The sequence below is a fragment of the Mustela nigripes genome, chromosome 9, assembly GCF_022355385.1.
Source record: "Mustela nigripes isolate SB6536 chromosome 9, MUSNIG.SB6536, whole genome shotgun sequence".
NCBI classification, from domain to species: Eukaryota; Metazoa; Chordata; class Mammalia; order Carnivora; family Mustelidae; genus Mustela; species Mustela nigripes.
The window spans coordinates 76222115-76244464 of NC_081565.1; the positions used below are offsets into that span (position 1 = coordinate 76222115).

The 22350-nt window shown below is 41.3% G+C and overlaps 1 protein-coding gene across 5 annotated transcripts in view; it reads left to right on the plus strand.

Annotated features, from left to right (window-relative positions):
• Positions 1-22350, plus strand: part of TRPM6 (transient receptor potential cation channel subfamily M member 6) — a 168134-nt gene that overhangs the window by 57516 nt on the left and 88268 nt on the right. For all 5 annotated transcript variants that reach the window (XM_059411853.1, XM_059411850.1, XM_059411852.1 and 2 more), the window contains 5 exons: positions 2856-3069; positions 6327-6451; positions 9927-10098; positions 15066-15234; positions 16599-16722. In XM_059411853.1, coding sequence (XP_059267836.1) covers positions 2856-3069; positions 6327-6451; positions 9927-10098; positions 15066-15234; positions 16599-16722 — 804 coding nt within the window. The remainder of the gene's footprint in view (positions 1-2855; positions 3070-6326; positions 6452-9926; positions 10099-15065; positions 15235-16598; positions 16723-22350) is intronic.

Consider the following 22350-nt stretch of genomic DNA (forward strand, 5'->3'; position numbering starts at 1 on the left):
CTTGAGCTTATTAATCACCTGCTGCTTTTTCGGTGTCCACTCCAGGAAAGCTTAGAATCAGCTGTGCCCTGGAGTGTGACCATCAGTTGGATGGATTTGAAACAACAGTTCTTAAGAATGCAATCATAATCAAGTTTTGTGATACAGTAATCTACACTTCCAGTTTTTAATTCTCTGTGTTTAGCTTTGTGTATTAGCTTTTTGTATTGGTGTTCTCTTTAGTTGGTGAGAAAACTGTCCTTATCTTCCTCTGTAATCTTTTTTAAAAGCTGACTCTCACATAACGCTGCATGTAATTTTCCCCTAAAGTTTTTGTCTTCTTCCTTTTGCTTTTATGTTGATTCATGATCCCCTTCATTTCCTCATTTTTTTCATCCACTTGACAAAGATTTATTAGGTGCTCATAATTTGCTATGCCCCAAAGAGCTTATGTTCCATGTACTAACTGCTTACAGTCTAGTGAGGGAAACAGGAGATAAATATACAATTACCCCGTGTAATTGTAGGGTGTGTATGGGGGTGCTCTGGCTGGGAATATAGGGTTCTTTGAGAAAATGGAAAGTGTAACTCCCGGTTTTCTGAGGCAGTGTGTGTGGGTCAAGGAAGCCATCGGGAAGTAGGGACAGCTAAGCTGAGATCAGAAAGGTGAGTGAGGTGTTTGATGCCAGCTGAGTTAGAGGACTAAGAACATTCTGGGCTTAGGGGAAGGCCAAGGGAGAATATGGTGCATACTGGAGAACGGAAAATATGGTGCATACTGGAGAACGGAGAATATGGTGCATACTGGAGAACGGAGAATATGGTGCATACTGGAGAACTGAAAATACGGTTCAGTGGATCTCCTGATCACTCTAATGCTAATGCTTAGCATTAGATCCTGAATATCTGAATGAATTTTACTCGCTCTCTCAGAAGAGAAGAAGCTCCCTTTTATATGAAAGCCCAGAACTGTACTGCTTGCTCACTGTGATAAGCAGGAAAGCTGCGAGATCTGGTTACTCATTTCCCACCCAGCATTGTCCTTCCCAGCTTTATCCCTACCACCTCATTCCACAAACGATTTGAGGGAAATCTATGTCTGAGTTCCTTATAAAGGAGGGGGCGGGGCAAGAAAGTCATTAACCTTCGGCACCATCTTGGCACCATCTTCCGTTGGCCTTTGGAAGAAAAGACTAGTGCTGATAATTTAGTTAATCGAGGTTGTTTATTTGACATCTCAAGGAGGAATATCTTCTAGGACTAAAAGGACTTTTAAATGAAAGAGAGGCACCTGAGAGAGAGTTGAGCTCAGTGGACACACGTCAGAGCTGTCTCCTCTGCCCTTATTCAAGATCTGGAGCAGCACAAACCATTTCTCAAAGGTCAACTTGTATTTTTTCCCATTACTTGAATATGTAATAAAGCCGTGGCAACTCATTTTCCTCACTTGCAAACTGAATCCTGATTATCCTTAGGTTCTATTATATTCTGTGATGGCTGTACCAACTCGATGTTCAGTCTAACATTTTAATAAAGGGATTATGTTTTAAGAATTTCAAAGGTAAATAGGCAATTGTTTTAAGTCACTAGTACATTCTGGAAGATAGGTGATGATTCTATTTGCCTTTGTATGAAGGTCTCTACCTGTGGTTCTTTATAGTATAGTTTCCTAATTCATGGTTTATTGTCCTTATTCCTATAAATCTGACTTGGTCTTGTTAGCTTATGCTTGAGGATGGCACACTCCTCTCATTATGATTTTAGGTCTGTATGTGGCTGCGTCTGTTGGGAAAAGAGAGCCATACACCGTGGTCTTGGGCAAAACACAAAATGATTCTGGTCTTACCTGCTGATTCAGATTTCTCTGATCTTTTCTTTGTGTTGCACTCCCTAGTCAAAAATATGACTCTTATGAAAAGTACTTATTTTGGAAAAATGATGGGCTAGTCCTATATAAAGGGAATGGTTAGAATTTAAATTTATAGCAAATATACATGCTCCTGGATCATAATTTGATTTAAATTATGGAAATGTATGAAATACTCAAGTCTATTAGAAGTCATGGTGATGTGTTTTTTAGAATATAGGTGAGGTTCGGTGGGTGAGGTCCAGAGCCCACCACCAAGAAAGAATTCTTGAGCCATCTTTGGTGCAAAATGGTGGTTTATTAAAGCACGAGGACAGGACCCTGTAGGCGGAAAGAGCTGAGGCACTGAGGCCCTGAGGTGTGGCATATATATATATATATATATATATATATATATATATATATACACACTAGGGAGTTGGGGTCATAAAAGGGAGGTTTCAAATGCAGAAGAGGACCTACAAGATAATGGAGGCCTTCCCATTGTAAGTTAAGGTTGTTTCCCCTCTAGCAATGTATTAGCATTACAATAGTTGGGAGAGCCCTGGAAGAATGTCACACACATCCCACACAGGGGTGGGGTGGGGGTGGGGTCAGCTTGTGCTTTGTCTTCAGCTAACTTCCTGCTCCCTCATCAATAGCATGTATGAAAAACCCCACTTCACCTATTTCTAAAAGCTTTTTTAAAAAATGGGTTTCCTAGAGTAGTGGTTTTTGCCAGTTTGAAGCATTTCTGCCTCATCTCAGACCTTCTGGAGAACATTGGTGGGCCAACCCTGAGAGTCAGAGGAAGCCTTCCTACCGTGACTTGCAATTCCCAGAAGGAACTTACAGGGGGTGTGGGATCCTTTCAAAGTAAATGTTTCCATTATACAAAGATGAACTTTTAAAGAAATTTCAGACACTTCCTTTTAATTTTTGGCCATTTCAGTGGCCCTGCTGTGTGCTCATTGTTACTGGCATGTAGTTTTTCCTATTTTATGTACATGTGTCTGTGCATATTTTCCAGTATATTAGGACTTCTTATGATACAAAGTTGGATCATCTGTTACATTTAATGTTGAAAGAGTGGAAGATGGAACTGCCAAAGCTGGTGATCTCTGTCCATGGGGGCATCCAGAACTTCAAGATGCCCTCCAAACTTAAAGAGATCTTCAGCCATGGTTTGGTCAAAGCTGCAGAGACAACAGGAGCGTGGATAATAACAGAAGGCATTAATACTGGTAAAGTGCATTCCCTGCTTCACTTAAAAAAAAAAATCCCTCTTTATAACTGAATCTGGTAAGTGTGGCTCCTAATCTCTGCTCTGCAGAGCTCCCAGGAGACATGGTGACATGCGCAAGAAAGACAAAAAGCGTAATGACTAGGAAAGAACCCAGAACAGTCATAGACCTTTCCTGGAATGCATTTTTGCCATTGTTAAATTATGCTATTTTAACACAACTTTGGGTAAACTTCTGGCGAGGAAGATAGTCTTTTCCTGAACTTAAACCATGGTGAGGTTTGAAAGGATGCGGAATCCTTCAAGTATGGAGTATGTGGGCTGGGGCGTCAGGTTCAACAACAGAAATACAACCGAGTAAATCTGAAGATCGGTTGGCTTTATTAAGCAATTTATGAATTAAGCAGCAACCTATTCAAGTAAAGAGATGCTCACCGGTTTAAGAAATGGAAGGTTTTTATAGGAAGGGGAGTGGGCCAAGGAAGTTATTAGCAAAAGAAAAGGGGAATGGCAGGGGGTCTAATCGTGCAGATTACCTCATCTTCCTTTGTTGGGTGGAGGGGGGAAGGTTGGGATGAGGAGAGTTCTTGTGACCGATTACCTCTATTACCTCGTTGGTACTGATCAGAAATTTTCCAAATGAAAGGTTAAGACTACATTTCTGGGGGAGGTTGGAACTACAATTAGGTTAGATTAGGTATTAAGCCCCAGTCTGATAACTTGGCATAAGTGATTCCATTTTGGCCCCATGGTGTCCCTTTTTAAGAACATAGCCTTTATTTTACGTACTGCTCGTGTGTGTGTGTGTGTGTGTGTGTGTGTGTGTGTGTGTGTGTATGTGTGTGTTTTAAGTGAAGACCGATTAAGGAATACAAATACAACAGTGTGAAGACTATTAAAATAGTTCATATAAACAAAAGAAATGAGAAATGAGACATACTAGGAGCTTTCTTAAGCAATAATCGGGATCTGACCCCATTCAACCACAGCTCCTTGGGGCCTGACTGCTCAGGAAGGGACATCAGCAGCAGAATCCCCTGGAGCTTGCTGGGAATCTCAGATACTTCCCAGATCTCAGATACTTCCCAGACCAGCAGGACCAGGATCTGCATGTTAACAACACCCCCGGGTGATTCTTACACACATTTCAGTTTGAGACTTGTCACTTAGCAGCTTCTGCCTGTTCTTGAGCTGCTCCTCAACTGTTGTTGAACATTATCTGGCACGAAAGTTTGACATTTAATTGGATGCCAGAAGCCTTATGTATAAAGCATTTGGATAGATGCTGTGGATGAAAAATAAGTAAGATACCGGCCCTGGGTTTAGTGACAAGGTGGACTGTGATAAGAGTGAGCAACTAAGCACCATCAGTGCTGACTGGGTCATGGTTGAGGTACAGAGCACGTGTTGGGAATATAAGGAAGAGGAAGACACCTCCCACTTCCTCCTGAGGGCACCCAAGGAGGCATGGAGAAGGATATAGCACTTGCTGTTGGCCTTGAAGGAAGGGTAGGAAGGATCCTCCTAGACAGAGGTGGCAGTTCAAGGCCAGCCACACAGCTGGAGGTGAAGGCACAGGTAGAAAGAGGCAATAAGGCTACAGGTTGGATGTGCCCGTGGCAGAGGACAGGGACATGGGAGACGGAGCCAGACTGGGTGCCCTGCTGATGGGACTGAGGTTTTATTTTCTGTATAGCCTGGGGCCTCAAAGGAATTTAGACAGGAAAATGCATAGGAAATGATGCAGTCAGACTGGTTTTATAGAGAGTCTCAGTAGACAGTATGTACTAGGCCCACATGTGGGATGCCGAAGTGCATCCACCAGCCCCACCGTGCTGGTAGCCCAGGCCAGACCAAGGGAGTCCCGATCTCTACTGCCGCGCATGGCGGCATAGCTGATGCTGATACTCGCCGGTGCTCCCCATCCCCGATTCTAGAAAATGGCTCTGGGAAAAGTGCAAAAGATAGGGAGGGTTGGAAGATGGCAGAGAGGGGGAATGATGAGGCGCTGCGCGTCAGATGGTTGCGGCAGGTAGAGAGTGTGTGTGTGTGCGCGCGCGTGTGTGCGTGTGTACGTGTGTGTCTGTGCTAATGACACATACAGGACCCGGACTATAGATAACAAGGGTCAGTGGCGCAGTGCAGTGTTGTCATTAAAAGGCAGATGGAGCCCATTTCAAAGCCACATACGGCAGGATTCTAACAATATGACATCCTGGAAAAGGCGAAACTGGAGACAGGGAAACGATCAGTGGTTGCCAGGGCTGGTGGCAGGGGGTGAATAAGCGGAACACAGAGGACTTTTAGGGCCGTGAATCTGTTCTGTTTGATTGACAGCGACGGGTATAGATCATTATGTATTTGTTCACACCTGTGGAATCTACAGCCCCCATCCCAACATAAACTGTGGTCTTTGGGTGAGAATGATGTGTCAGTGTGGGTTCATCAGCTGTGACAAATGTACCATGGGGGGAGGTGTTTAGATTAGGGGTACAAAGGAAGTCTGTACTACTGGCTCAGTTTTATGTAAACCTGAGCCTAAAATTGTTTTAGAAATAATGTCTGTTTAAAAAAGAAAAGTCAAATATCCTGGATTGGAATACAAGCTCTACAAATTACCAACTCTATAACATTGGGCTAATTATGTAACTTCTTTATGACTCAATTCTTGCCTTTAAAATAGATTAAAGTTTCTACTTAAAGAGTAAATACCTGTGAAACACCTAAAAAAAAAAAAAAAAAAAAAAAGCACCTGGTGCATTTTAAGTGTTTGATCAATGCTGGCTATTATTATTATTATTGCTATTAATTCTAGAAGGTCAAATATGAATGCATTAGTTCTGGAATATTTATGTCTATAAACCTATTAACTTAATTTGCTTCCATGAAGCAGGGCCATTTCTGTAGGATGTTCTGCTGGGACAGTTGAGAAGGTTAGAGGAAAAAAAACATATTTAGAACATTCATGTTGGCATCACAGGGCTTTCTGGTCAGTGAAAACTAGGGGCAGGACTGAGGTTGTAAGCCAAAATTGCCCAAAGGGAGAGGAGAATTGTTTAGGTAAAGAGGTGAGTGATAGGAGAAAGAGGTGTTAAAAGAGAACAGGAAGCCAGGATATCAGAAATTCATTCCACTGCCCTAGCAACTTTCCCTAAGAATGGTCCTTTGCATATACCCATGCCCATTTGTCTCTTTCCAGCAATCACACCAGTGTTTTGCATGATTTGCATGTTAAAGTTTGATCTCTGTTGTTCATAGGTGTGTCCAAACATGTTGGGGATGCCCTGAAAGCCCATTCCTTCCAGTCCTTGAGAAAAATCTGGACAGTTGGAATCCCTCCATGGGGCGTCATTGAGAACCAGAGAGACCTTATTGGAAAAGATGTAAGTGGGCATCCCATTCACAGCCAAAGGCAACGAATGTGTATCTAACTGCCAACTCAGCGCTATCCCTGGGTTTCTTCCTTTCTTTCTTGTTTTTTTTTTTTTTTTTAAAGATTTTATTTATGTATTTGACAGACAGAAATCACAAGTAGGCAGAGAGAGAGGAGGAAGAAGGCTCCCCGCTGAGCAGAGAGCCCGATGCGGGGCTCGATCCCAGGACCCTGGGATCATGACCTGAGCCAAAGGCAGAGGCTTTAACCCACTGAGCCACCCAGGCGCCCTAATGCTATACCTGGGTTTCTAGAAGGTATCTCAATGTAGTATACCCAAGTCAACTTTCGTCTTCCTACTTGGCCTATCTTAGAAAATGATCTTATCCTTGCAGTTGTTGAAGCCAAAAACCTCAGACTAATCCTGGAATGATCTGTCTCAATACCTCAAACGTACTCCATCAGTAAATTATCTCAGCTTCACTTTAAATATAAAAATATACCTGGAATGATCTCTTTCACTACCCCACTGTAACTGAGCAGGTCCAAACCACCATCATCTGACCCCTGGACGATTGTAGTAATAAGCCTTCCTTTCTCTTGTGCTTCTCACTTCTTGTCATCTAATCTCAACACAGTAGCCAAAATGATTCTTCTAAAATATAAATCAGATCATGCTATTCCCCTATGAAAAACCCTTCAATGGCTCCTGTCTTGCTGAGAGTAATGGTCGAGTTTCTTGTCGTGGTGTGTCTGATAAAACAAGGACCATTCATGAACTGACCCTTCTCTTTCCTTATCTTGTACTGCTCTCTGCTTTATTCATTCCTGTGTATTGATTCTTTGATCCTGGTTTTTTTTCTAAATAAGGAACAGACTTGTCTAGGTCTGTGTATAAGAATAGTGTGTGTGTGTGTGTGTGTGTGTGTGTGTGTGTGTATTTTAAGGTTTTATTTATTTATTTGACAGACAGAGATCACAAGCAGGCAGAGAGGCAGGCAGAGAGAGGGAGAAGCAGGCTCCCTGCCAAGCAGAGAGCCCAATGCAGGGCTCGATCCCAGGACCCTGGGATCATGACCTGAGCTGAAGGCAGAGGCTTTAACCCACTGAGCCACTCAGGCGCCCCAATAGTGTATATTTTTGGTGAAAATTACCAAAGGTATGAAGAGGAAGTATAACCACCATTAATATCTTGGTGTGTAGAATTTTTCCTACATATGTGTACGTATGTATAATAAAAAAATTTACATAAAAAAGTAGTAACAGAAACCCATTAAGGTAAATCTGTTTTTTATTTTTATTTGTTTTTGTGGATTGTTCTTTGGATTAACTATTTAACAGTTACTTCTCTATATCAATTAGCATAGACATGTGTATGGTTTAACTTTCATTTTGGAAAATCTCACACACATTAAGGAGTAGAGAGATTAAAATAATGAAATCCTGTGTACCCATCTCCCAGCTTCAGCAATTATGAAATTAGACCAGTTTTGTCTCCTCTCTTCTTTATCCATTCCCCACCTCTTCACTCCAATATTTTGAAGCAAATTCCAGACATCACATAGTGTCTCTGCTAAATATTTTAACCAGTATTTCTAATTTAGCAATTGATTTACCAATACTTTGCTATTTCTTTTTTTTTTTTTTAAAGATTTTATTTATTTGACAGAGATCACAAGTAGGTATAGAGGCAGGTAGAGAGAGAGAGAGGAGGAAGCAGGCTCCCCGCTGAGCGGAGAGCCCAATGTGGGGCTCAATCCCAGGACCCTGGGATCATGACCTGAACCGAAGGCAGAGGCTTTAACCCACTGAGCCACCCAGGTGCCCCTACTTTGCTATTTCTAAATACCAATAAGTAGATATTTCTGAAATATATGGACAATTAAAAATATATAAAGACATTGCCATTTTCATGCCTAAAAAATTAAAAATTAATTCCTAAATATCAACAAATAGCTAGTCTATTTTCAATGTTCTGGTTGTGTTTAATTCCTTTTTAAAAAAAATATTTATTTACTTGAAGGAGTGAGAGACGAAGAAAGAGAGAGAGTGCAAGTAGGTAGGAGGGCAGAGGGACAAGCAGAGTCCGTGCTGAGCAGGGAGCCCAACGCCTGGCTTGATCCCAGGACCTGAGCTAAAGGCAGATGTTTAACCAATTGAGCCTCCCAGGTACCCTAGTTGTTTGCTTTCATTATCCAGAAAAGTTTCCTGTATTGTGATGGGTTGAGATGTCTCCTGAGTCACTTTCAGTCTTTTTTTTTTTTTTTTTTAAATTGTTGTTAGAGAAGGAGAGGAAGAGGAGCTGAGGACAGAGGGAATCCCAAGCAGGCTCCATGCCTAGCATGAAGCCCGATGCAAGGCTGATCTCATGACCCTGAGATCATGACCTGAGCTGAAATCAAGAGTTGGATTTCAGCTGGCTGAGCTACGCAGGTGCCCTGCAGTCATTTATTTGACAGAGATCACAAGTAGGCAGAGAGGCAGGAAGGGAAGCAGGCTCCCTGCTGAGCAGAGAGCCCCATGTGGGGCTTGATCCCAGGACCCTGGGATCATGACCCGAGCCGAAGGCAGAGGCTTTAACCCACTGAGCCACCCAGGTGCCCACCACCACCCCCCACCCCCCGCAGTCATTTTTAACCTATGGATTGTCCCTCCTTCTCTCCCTCTCTCTCTCTCTCTCTTTTTTTTTTTTTTTTTGGTGCAGTTTATTTGTTAAAGAACTAGGTCATTTTTCCTGAAGAATTTCCCATAGTTTGCATTTTACAAATTTAGCCTGTTATAGTAGGGTTTAATGTATTTCTCTGTCTCTTGTTTTTCCTGTAAATTGGTAGTTTGATCCAAAGGTATGATCAAATACAAGTTATTTTGTGCGAGTTTATGCCGTAAGAGATGGGTCCTTTCCTTGTAACTTATGATCATCTTTCTTTTTATGATGTCCTTGCGTAGATTCATGATCTCAACTGAGTTGCAAATGATGATATTTAATTATAGTGTTCTTTATTAGCTAAACACTCTGTAAAGAGAAACATATTCTCATCAACGATTTGTTTTTACTTTGTGGTACAGTTGTATGAGAAAAGGCAGAATGCTTGATTCTTTCTCTTTATCTTCCAGTTCTCAAAGCAATGATTCATTATCTATCATCCTTCAAGGTGAACAGTGAGATTTTTTTGGTTCATGAATTGAAACATACCGAATATTAAATATGTTTCAATTCATCTATTCTAGTTATTACTCTTAATTATGTCTGAGCTATCCCATTTTGGCCAGTGGAAAATTTTCAAATTGTCTTCTGAGTCCTTTTAACACAATTCTAGTTGTTTTTCATGACTTCCTTGTGTTTTAGTACTAAAAAAAGTTTCAGGCTAATGGTGCATATTTTTTTCCTCCTTGAGAATGGCTGGTTGCTTTTATTGGGAAATTGTATTCTGGGGTCAGAGTCAAGGTCCTTCTCTGACCTTCCCTCATATCTTTACTCTCTTCAGGTAGTGTGCCTGTACCAGACGCTGGGCAACCCCCTCAGCAAGCTCACCACACTCAACAGCATGCATTCTCACTTCATCTTGTCCGATGACGGGACTGTGGGCAAGTATGGAAATGAGATGAAGCTCAGGAGGAACCTGGAAAAGTACCTGTCTCTGCAGAAAATACACAGTCGTGAGTACCACGGAGGCTCAGCCACCAGGGCCTGGCTTGGGGATACTATGGAGAAAGGCATTCCTTTGTCATCCATACAGAGTAGAGAGGTCCAAGCTACTCCCTGCCTTAAATTAACATACGTGAACCCACAGTCAGAAGAAAGCAGAAATGTGGAATTGTGGGTGACAGGAGAGAGAGGAAGAAGTCTTGGGGGACAGCATAGTCAGGAGAGGTTTTCTGGAACAATGGAGACTTAGCGTAGCCTCCAGCTGTCCACAGGGCAGGATGGGTGGAGGATGGTTGTGTGTGTGGTGGGGGAGGTGTTGACCCCAGCATGGAGATGACTGAAGAGCCGGAAGGAGACTGGCCTGGGAAGAGTCGGGCATGAGTTTGACTGTCAGGGAAGATGCGTTTCATATATGGTGGCATGCCCCAGATAGGAGAGCATTAAAACCAGACAGGGCTTTTAGCAATAGGACCTTTGAAGGTTTTCAGTGTTGTGTGCTGCTTCCACGATGCTTCGAGATGGCCATTTTGGTAGTGTTAAAAAAACAAAATTCAGTTGAGTAAACTGAAAGATCTTACTAGCCTTCTTCAGTGATTCATCAGTTGGGCGGCATCCCATCTGGCAGGTGGAGAGGAATTCCAAGGAGCAGGACAGAGTGGAAGACTTTTATAGGCAGAAGGAGGTGTGGCAAGGGAGTTCTTCTAACAAGGAGTGGATTGTTTTGGGCAAGGTCACCTTCCTTTGGGGGAAGGTGGGGTGGGCGTGGGGGTCCTACCAGGCAGATGACCTCACTAGTGCCAACCAGATAATTCCAGATGGACTGGTTAAAGGTTACATTCCTGGGAGAGGTTGCAACTGCAATTAAGTTGAGTATTATGTCTTGGTTTGCTGATGTGGAGCTTAGCACAAGTGACTCTATTTTGGACCTATTGTCTCTTCTTTAATAGTAGTATCTGCAGGAGGGAGAAGGGGGGAGAGGGCCAGAATCAGCAAACATCTTTGGGTGGAGAGGTGGAAACTAGGTGCTGCCTGAGCAATGGAGACGTTTTGTCCAAGGCAGCAGAAAGTGGGCTTCTGCCTCTTTCCGTGAGTTAAATCTTCCACAAAATCTCCCCACTGTTGGGGCAGAAGACCAGGGAGCCAAGGCCCTAGGGAGGCTCAAGTCCTGTTTAGTCTTTGACTTTGGCCTTATATGTTGAATGTCCTTTGAGTTTTTCACCTTGATCTTCTGAGGCAGAAGAATGTATGAGGTCAGATAGATCAAAGAAGCTGTATCATCTACTATCTATGTTCTTGGCCAAGGGAGTTAACATCTGTTAAACAGTGCTCTTAATATAAAAGGGAGGAAACTGTCTACCTTTCATTGTGAAAATTGAGATAATGTACGCTTGCTGTGCCTGCAATAGTGTTGGGTGCATAGTAGGCCCTCAGTAAATGTCTGTTTCTTTCTTTCCTTTTATCTTCCTTTGATACAGGTGTAATCTAGTCTGCGGAGGCGGTGGTGGTGGGGTAGTGTGGGAGGGACCCTGGGAATTGTTGCCAGTCACTTAGAGCATAGTGTTAATGAAGGTTGGAGGCTCATTTAGGTAAGGAAAGGGGAGAGGGGATCAGGCATGTGGTCCTCTGTGGAGTGGGTGTAGGTGGGGGGGAAGGAGAGCCACAGAGCAGAGAAGATGAGGACAGGTGAGAGACTGACCTGAAGAAGAGTCTTTGCAGGAGGGCTCCCTCGGGGTCCCAACTCTCAATTACCTGAAATGTCCTGTTGCCTCTGCTGACCCATGCCCACCACCGAAATTGCTTAGGGTTTTCGTACAGCGTCATAATGTGTGCCCCCGGAGAGCAAAGTCTTGTCTTTCTTATTGCCTGCTGATTCTCCATTTGTGCATACAACCTGAAGCTTCCACATAGCATCAAGTAACATTTCTACTTTCAAAGATCTTGAAACTTGGGACTTATTTGGAGAGTTTTACTTTGTGTGTAAAAAGTCCATTTTGTGTGTGTAGTCCATTCCCGTGGATTGGTAACAATTATTATTCTAAGGAGAACCAATAGGAAGGAACAAAAACCGTTAAGACACCTACATGCACACACATAGGAAAGGAAGAAAGGAAGGAGCGAGAAGAAGGAGGAGGAGGAGAAGGAAGAGAAGAAGAAGAAAGAAAAGAAAAGCCTCCAACAGACACCAAATTCTTACATAGCAGAGCTGGTCTTCGTGCCCACCATGCCCACTGGGGAGGCTTTCTACCATATTTGTACTGCTTAAAGAGGATTTATTTGGATGGAAAAGACTTAAATATTTTGTTGATTTCTTTCATTTCTTTTCAGCTGGACTTCTTGGAGTCCCTGGAAAACCCTTGGTACTCGCCAAGAGTACTTAGAAAAAAAAAAACCCCAAACCCTGACATCATAAAGTTGCTATAGGAATTCCTGGGTTTCGCCATTTGAAATGTGGCCATTGTCAGTTCCTAAGCCCCTGAGGATAGAAAGCATATAATCAGATGCCTCTGTATCTCTTTAATATCCAACTCTCAGTGGGGGAGAGTGCTTTCCTGGGATGTCCATCCTAGGACCTTTTAATCTGGAGCATGATATCATATTCCTGCCTAATCCTGGGGTCCAAGGGTAGAGGGAGCTTCCTGGTAAGATTTTTCAGCAAGAAATTGACATTTTTCTCTTTTTTCTTTTCTTAAACAAATTTAATTAGTAGCATCAGTAAGATTCTTCTTGTGGAAAACAATCACAAATATTTTTAGTTTTGTGGGAATTAGTTATCGCTTCTAGAAAGACATACCTAATAGAAATTGAATTCCCTCTTTACCCTTATTCTTTTGTGATGATAAAAGTGCTATATACTGTCATATTCAGGTAAAGCAAAGATAACATATAGTAGAAGGAAGGGTTTTCCATAATTTCACACACACAAAAACCTAACCATTGTCACCTTTTTCATATATATGCTTTCAGAAATTTTCTACACGCCCACAAAGCAATATTTTTTTTAAAATGAACGCTAGGTTTGTATAATATCCATGCTGCTTTTGTAGTCTTCCCCTCCCCATGAATGCATTCCCACATCAGCAAGCATAGTTCAAAACATTTTTAATGGCTGTGTAGTATTTCATTATATAAGGTATAAGATATTCTCTTATAAAAGTTTTTTCCATCCATGTCAATAATTTATGATTAAGGGAATATTTATTTGAATTTTCTTCTAGTACTTCTACGTGTTAAGTATAATTTTCTTCATCTCATTTAGCTTTTATAAGACTATATTGTTAGAGGAATCCCATGACTATCAATTGATGTATCTTAGATTAACTTTTTAGTGACAGGGAGAGAATAATGAGGTAGAAGTATATGGAGGAGGAAAAGAAGTAGAATCTCAGAGCAATCAGACAGACTGAACTCCATGTTTGGATACCTGCTAAGGCACCTCCCTCACCCCCAGCTCCCACCCCCACCAGATATTTGTGGAGTCCAGGACAGGGTACACAGGAAAGCCCACATATTATCTGTTAGAATATTTAAAAGCTTTAAACCAAGCTAACAAACTGTATAATGTTTTATCCTTTTACATTTGTCCATATAGCTGGAAGGCCAAGGTTTGAGTTCAGCATCTGGGAAATTCGGGAGTTCTGAGCCAGAGCCAGGACTGTCTCGCCAGCCTACATACAGCCTGCTCTCTGCTTCTCTTTCTGCCCTTGGCTCCATCCCTCTGTGCCAAGGGCTTCACACATGTACTCACCTGCACACCCCAGCCTGTATGTCCAAGCTCGACCCACCTCTCCCCTATGCCCCAGAGTCATGGGCAAGTATGTCCTGCAGGAGGACGTAGCTGGAGCAGAGGCTTTGGAAGCCCCTAAAGGCAGGAATTTGGGGGTTGAGGTCAACTCTGGGAAATAGGGAAGAGGGCATAGAGGCGTCCCTCAAACGTTGGTCCTGTAGACTGTTCACTGTGAGGGGAGGGGCGAGACTAGACGAGGGCCTGTTAAAGTTGGGGCCCAGGAAAACATCCTCTGATGGCCAGGTGAGTGTGATATTGCCTGCTGATTTTTCTGCTTTTAAAAAATAAAAATAATGATTTAAATATATCGATGCATGCACTGTGTAGAATTTAAAGAGGTCTATAGAATAAATAAGGTCCCTTTCGAATGTTTCTCCAAATCCTGCCCTCCCTCTCCAGTATTAGTAGTTTGATGTGTACACTTCCAGAGTTTTCTGGTTTTATATATATATTCCATATATATCCAATGTGGATATGTATGTGTATAAAAATGTGTTTGTATATATACACACACACACGGGTATTTGGATATATAAAAATGTATATATGTATATATATAATAAATGCATATGTAACTGTATATATGGATATGTATGTATAATAAACATACATTTATACACCTATATGTATTGGGCAAGCATACACAGAAATATATATAATGCAAATATTTATAAATATATACTCATGTATGTGGTTTTAAAAATATAAAAAGGATCATACTATATATTTCATTCTGTAACATTTTTTCACCCAATATCTTTTCTTTAAAAGAGTTATCCATCCCATCTTGTTCTTAGAATCAGACTTAGAAGTTGATTAAATTAGCAAAAGGTTTATCATTTTAGCAGGTGAGTGATAGATGCATTGGGATCCATTATATCATTCTGTTTTTTCTTTTTTTAAAGACATGTTTGAAGTTTTCCACAATGAAAAATAGAGATTTCTTGAAGACTATTTAAAAAAAATTTTTTTAAACTAGTGAAAACCCTTAGCTACCTTTTTAGTCGGGGAAAAGCTTGAAGATGCTCTCACCATTATTTCTGCAACTTTATGGAAAGTGCAAGCTTCTGGCTTGGTCTTGAACTAGGGAAGCCTGGGGTGATTGAAAGACTTGTGTCCAGGAAATCAAAATGGATGATGGGCCAGCGTAAGGTTTCTCTGTAACACTTTGGTATCACTTGTCCTCTGAAACAGGTTCAAGACAAGGTGTGCCCGTGGTGGGGCTTGTGGTGGAAGGAGGTCCCAACGTCATCCTCGCCGTGTGGGAGACTGTGAGGGACAAAGATCCCGTGGTGGTGTGTGACGGCACCGGCAGGGCCGCCGACCTCCTGGCCTTTACCCACAAACACCTAGCAGATGAAGGGTGAGTTGTGGACTCCTCAGCTGTCAAACCACAGTAACTATTTATTCCTCCATTTTATTCCTCCATTGAAGCTCTGTGTTTGGGTGGGACGCATATCCTGGGGAGACAGAGATTAGACAGGAATTAATTTTTCAGTGATTTTTATATGTATGGATTAATGCCCAAATGCCCTCCACTGATACAAGTCGCTGTTTCTTTCGCTGAAGAATGGCCTGCTTCTCTCAGGGGTTCTTGAACCTTGCAGGGGATCGGAGTGGGGGGTGAGGGAGCACTTCCACAGGGGAGTGAGGGAGAGAGTGCTCCGGCAGTTGCTCCATAAAGTTGAAAAAACCCTGCAGTGAGTGAGACTAGCGTGGGCCCCAGATCACCTTTAGGATCATTTGTCATTAGTGAGAACAGAGGAACTGGGGAAATCAGCAACCCAGCATTAAACTATGGTCTTTTTATGAAAGGTTTTAAATCTTTAAAAAAAAAAAAAAAAAAAAGCAAGATTTTATTTATTTATTTATTTATTTATTTGAGAGAGAGAGTGAGAGAGTATGAGCAGGGGTGAAGGAGAAGGAGACTCCCTGCTGAGCAGGGAGCCCCATGTGGACTTGATCCCAGGATCTTGGGATCATGACTTGCAACATGGGGGCTTAAGTGGGTAGGAGAAGAATCAATGAAACAAGATGGGATTGGGAGGGAGACAAACCATAAGTGACTCTTAATCTCACAAAACAAACTGAGGGTTGCTGGGGGGAGGGGGTTTGGGAGAAGGGGATGGGGTTATGGACATTGGGGAGGGTATGTGCTTTGGTGAGTGCTATGAAGTGTGTAAACCTGGTGATTCACAGACCTGTACCCCTGGGGATAAAAATATATGTTTATAAAAAATAAAAAAATTAAAAAAAAAGTAGATGCTTAACTGCCTGAGCCACCCAGGTGCCCTAAGGTTTTAATTCTTTAGCCTTTCCAAATGAAAGAAAAAATCTTTTTTCTAGCTATCCCTATATCTAGTGTGGTATTTCCAATTTCAAAAGTGTGGTATTTCTCCTGTTTAAGTAAATATAATGCCTATGAACTAAAATGTCGACCCCACCAATTTACTTAAGTAGACATGGATTGGAGTTCTGTCCGCTCAGGAGCCTTGCCCAAGAGTGCATTCTTTCCAGGACCATGGCAGATCCGTCCGTGCTCGCTTTCAAATTCAGCCTCTCCTGGTACCTTCCTTCCCTCTGCTTCCTGCCCACTTGCTCTCAGAGCAGAAGTGTCCACGGAAAGCTTCTCATTCAGAGGCGACCCACAGGTGCTCTTGCCTGAAGTTACTGGCTTGTTCCCTCCTCTGCACTGTGCCAAGTCGTGACCTTTTCTCTCTCTCCCAGGGCTCTGCGGCCTCAGGTGAAGGAGGAGATCATCTGCATGATTCAGAACACTTTCAACTTTAGTCATAAACAGTCCAAGCACCTTTTTCAAATTCTAATGGAGTGTATGGTGCACAGGGATTCTGTGAGTATGATAACTCAAATGACTTTAAAACTGATAATTTGTACCAATCATAGTATCTGTTTCCACAACTTTTAAAAATAAGAACTTTTAAATTATTTATTTATTTTAAAATATTTTTTATTAACATATAATGTATTATTTGCCCCAGGGGTACAGGTCTGTGGATCATCAGGCTTACACATTTCACAGCAGTCACCATAGCACATACCTTCCCAGTGTCCATCACCCAGCCACCCTATCCCTCCCCCTAATCCCCCAGCAACCCTCAGTTTGTTTCCTGAGGTTAAGGGTCTCTTATAGTTTGTTTCCCTCCCGATCCCACCTTGTTTCATTTTTTCCTTCCCTACCCCCCATAACCCCCTGCCCTGCCTCTCAAATTCCTCATATAAGGGAGATCATATGATAATTGTCTTGCTCTGATTGACTTATTTAACTCAGTATAATACCCTCTGGTTCCATCCACATCTTTGCAAATGGCAAGATTTCATTTCTTTTGATGGCTGCATAGTATTCCATTGTGTGTGTGTGTGTGTGTGTGTGTGTGTGTGTATGTGTGTGTACCATATCTTCTTTATCCATTCATCTGTTGATGGGCATCTAGGTTCTTTCCATAATTTGGCTGTTGCGAACATTGCTGCTATAAACATTCGGGTGCACATGCCCCTTTGGATCACTACATTTGTTATCTTTAGGGTGAATACCCAGTAGTGCGATTGCTGGGTCGTAGGGTAGCTCTATTCAACTTTTTGAGGAACCTCCATACTGTTTTCCAGAGTGGTTGTACCAGCTTGCATTCCCACCAACAGTGTAGAAGGGCTCCCCTTTCTCTGCATCCTCGTCAGCATCTGTCATTTCCTAACTTGTTAATTTTAGCCATTCTGACTGGTGTGAGGTGGTATCTCACTGTGGTTTTGATTTGTATTTCCCTGATGCCGAGTGATGTGGAGCACTTTTTCATGTGTCTGTTGGCCATTTGGATGTCTTATTTGCAGAAATGTCTGTTCATGTCCTCTGCCCATTTCTTGATTGGATTATTTGTTCTTTGGGTGTTGAGTTTGATAAGTTCTTCATAGATTTTGGATACTAGTTCTTTATCTGATATGTTGTTTGGTTTTGTTGACTGTTTCCTTTGCTGTGCAAAAGCTTTCAATCTTATGAAGTCCCAATAGTTCATTTTTGCCCTTGCTTCCCTTGCCTTTGACGATTTTCTAGAAAGAAGTTGTAGCAGTTGAGGCTGAAGAGGTTGCTGCCCGTGTTCTCCTCAAGGGTTTGGATGGATTCCTTTCTCACATTGTGGTCTTTCATCCATTTTGCGTCTGTTTTTGTGTGTGGTATAAGGAAATGATCCAGTTTCATTTTTCTGCATGTGGCTGTCCACTTTTCCCAACACCATTTGTTGGAGAGACTGTCTTTTTTCCACTGGACATTCTTTCCTGCTTTGTCAAAGATGAGTTGACCATAGAGTTGAGGGTCTCTTTCTGGGCTCTCTATTGTGTTCCACTGATCTATGTGTCTGTTTTTGGGCCAATACCATACTGTCTTGATGATGGTCACTTTGTAATAGAGCTTGAAGTCTGGAATTGTGATGCCACCAACCTTGGCTTTCTTTTTCAACATTCCTCTTGCTATTCGAGGTCTTTTCTGGTTCCATATAAATTTTGGGATTATTTGTTCCATTTCTTTGAAAAAAATGGATGGTATTTTGATAGGGATTGCATTAAACATGTAGATCGCCTTAGGTAGCATAGACATTTTCACAATATTTGTTTTTCCAATTCATGAGCATGGAACATTTTTCCATTTCTTTGTGTCTTCCTCAATTTCTTTGATGAGTACTTTATAGTTTTCTGAGTACAGATTCTTTGCCTCTTTGGTTAGGTTTATTCCTATGTATCTTATGGTTTTGGGTACAATTGTAAATGGGATCAACTCCTTAATTTCTCTTTCTTCTGTCTTGTTGTTGGTATATAGAAATGCAACTGATTTCTGAGCACTGATTTTATATCCTGACACTTTACTGAATTCCTGTCTGAGTTCCAGAAGTTTTGGAGTGGAGTCTTTCGGTTTTCCACATAAAGTACCGTATCATCTGCAAAGAGTGAGAGTTTGACTTCTTTGCCGATTTGGGTGCTTTTTATCTTTTTGTTGTCTGATTGCTGAGGCTAGGATTTCTAGTACTATGTTGAATAGCAGTGATGATAGTGGACATCTCTGCCATGTTTCTGACCTTGGGGGAAAGCTCTCAGTTTTTCCCCATTGAGAATGATATTTGCTGTGGGTTTTTTCATAGATGGCTTTGATGGTATTGAGGTATGAGCCCTCTATCCCTACAGTTTGAAGAGTTTTGATCAAGGAAGGATGCTGTACTTTGTCAAATGCTTTTTCAGCATCAATTGAGAGTATCATAGGGCTTTTTGTTTTCGTTTTTAAAGATTTTATTTATTCATTTAACAGAGAGGGAAAGTCCAAGCAGGGAGAGCAGCTGGCAGAGTGGGAGGGAGAAGCAGGTTCCCTGCTGAGCCAGGAGCTGGATGTGGAACTCGATCCCAGGATCATGACCTGAGCCACCTAGGAGTCCCGAGAGTATCATATGGTTCTTGTTCTTTCTTTTATTAATATATTGTATCACATTTATTGATTTGTGGATATTGAACCAACCTTGCAGCCCAGGAATAAATCCCACTTGGTTGTAGTGAATAATCCTTTAAATGTACTGTTGGATCCTATGGCTAGTATTTTCGTGAGAATTTTTGCATCCATGTTCATCAAGGATATCGGTCTGTAATTCTCCTTTTTTTTTTTTTTAAGATTTTTTATTTGACAGAGAGAGAGACAGAGTAGGCAGAGAGGCAGGCAGAGGCAGAGAGAGAAGCAGGCTCCACACTGAGCAGAGAGCCTGATGTGGGGCTCGATCCCAGGACCCTGAGATCATGACCTGAGCTAAAGGCAGTGGCTTAACCCACTGAGCCACCCAGGCGCCCTGTAATTCTCCTTTTTAAACTCTCCTTTTTAAACCCAATCTGGTTTTGGGATCAAGGTAATGCTGCGCTCATAAAATGAGTTTGGAAGTTTTCCTTTCATTTCTGTTTTTTGGAACAGTTTTGGGAGAATAGGTATTCTCCTTTAAATGTTTGGTAGAATTCCCCTAGGAAGCCATCTGACCCTAGGCTCTTGTTTGTTGGGAGATTTTTGATGACTGCTTCAATCTCCTAATTGGTTATGGGTCTGTTCAGGTTTTCTGTTTCTTCCTGGTTCAGTTTTGATAGTTTATATGTCTCTAGAAATTGTCAAATTTGCTGGCATATGGTTGCTCATAATATGTTCTTATAATTGTTTGTATTCTTTGGTGTTTGTTGTGATTTCTCCTCTTCCATGCATGTTTTTATTGATTTACGTCCTTTCTCTTTTCTTCTTGATATGTCTGGTCAGTGGTTTATCAGTCTTACTAATTCTTTCACAGAGCCAGATCCTAGTTTTGTTGATTTGTTCTACTGTTCTTTTGGTTTCTATTTCATTGATATCTGCTCTGATCTTTATGATTTCTCTCTCCTGCTGAGTGTAGGCTTTCTTTGCTGTTCTTTTTCCAGCTCTTTTAGGTGTAGTGTTAGGTTGTGTACTTGAGACCATTCTTGTTTATTGAGAAAGGCTTGTATCGCTATATACTTTGCTCTCAAGACCATCTTTGCTGTGTTGCAAAGATTTTGAACAGTTGTGTTTTCATTTTCATTTGTTCCCATGAATTTTTTTAGTTGTTCTTTAATTTCCTCGTTGACCCATCCATTACTTAGTAGGATGCTCTTTAACCTCCATGTATTTGAGTTCTTTCCAACTTTCCTCTTGTAATTGAGTTCTAGCTTCAGAGCACTGTGGTCTGAAAATATGCATGGAATGATCCCAATCTTTTGGTACCAGTTGACACCTGATTTGTGACCCAGGATACATTCAGGAGAATGTTCCATGTGAGAAGATGTGTATCTGTTGCTTTGGAATGGAATGTTCTTAACATATCTGTGATGTCCATCTGGTCCAGTGTGTCATTTAAGGCCTTTATTTCCTTGTTAATCTTTTGCTTAGATGATCTGTCCAATTCAGTGAAGGGGGTGTTAAAGTCCTCTACTATTATTGTATTATTGTCAGTGTGTTTCTTTGATTTTGTTTTTAATTGGTTTATATAATTGGCTGCTCCCTTGTTAGGGACGTAGATATTTAAAATTGTTAGATCTTGTTGGACAGACCCTTTAAGTATGATAAAGTGTCCTTCCTCATCTCTTATTATATCATTGGCATAAAATCTAATTTATCTGATACAAGAATTGCTACCCTAACTTTCTTTTGATCTCCATTAGCATGGTAAATAGTTTTCCACTCCCTCACTTTAAATCTGGAGTTGTCTTTGGGTCTAATATGAGTTTCTTGTAGATAGCATATTGATGGATTTTGTTTTTTTATCCATTCTGATACCCTCTGTCTTTTGACTGGGGCATTTACATTCAGGATAACTATTGAAAGATATTAATTTAGTGCCATTGTATTGCCTGTAAGCTGACTCTTACTGTACATTGTCTCTGTTCCTCTCTGGTATGTTACTTTTAGGCTCACTTTCTGCTTAGAGGACCCTTTTCAATATTTCCTGTAGGGCTGGTTTGGTGTTAGCAAATTCTTGTAGTTTTTGTTTGTCATGGAAGATTTTTATCTCTCCTTCTATTTTCAATGATAGCCTAGATGGATATAGTATTCTTGGCTGCATTTTTTCCTCGTTTAGTGCTCTGAATATATCATGCCAGTCCTCAGTCCTTTCTGGCCTGCCAAGTCTCTGTGGATAAGTCTGCTGTCAGTCTGCTATTCGTACCATTTTATGTTACAGACTTCTTGTCCCGAGCTGCTTTCAGGATTTTCTCTTTGTCACTAAGATTTGTATGTTTTACTATTAGATGATGGGTTATGACTGTATTTTTACTGATTTTGAGGGTGGTTCTCTGTGACTCCTGGATGTTGATACTTGTCCCCTTTGTCATATTAGGATATTTATCTATTATAATTTGCTCCAATATACCTTCTGCCCCTTTCTCTCTTCTTCTAGGTTCCCAATTATTCTAAAATTGTTTCGTCTTATGGTATCACTTATCTCTGAGATTCTCTGCTCGTGGTCCAGTAGTTGTCTCTCTTTTCCTCAGCTTCTTTATTCTCCATCATTTGTTCTTCTATATCACTAATTTTCTCTTCTGCCTCATTTTTTGTAGCAGTAAGAGCCTCCATTTTTTATTGCACCTCATTAATAGCTTTTTAAAATTTCAACTTGGTTAGATTTTAATTCTTTGTTTCTCCAGAAAGGGATTTTATTTCTCCAGAAAGATATTCTCTAATATCTTCCATGCCTTTTTTTTTTTTTTATCCCGCCCCTCCCCTTCCATGCCTTTTTTGAGCCCACCTAGCACCTTGATAATCATCATTCTGAACTATAGTTCTAACATTACCAGTGTCCATATTGATTAGGTTCCTAGCCATTGGTGCTACCTTTTGTTCTTTTTTTTTTCCCCCTGTGGTGAGTATTTCTGCCTTGTCATTTTATCCAGATAAGAATACATGAAAGAGTGAGTGAAATACTAATAAGTTTGCAAAGACCCCAGG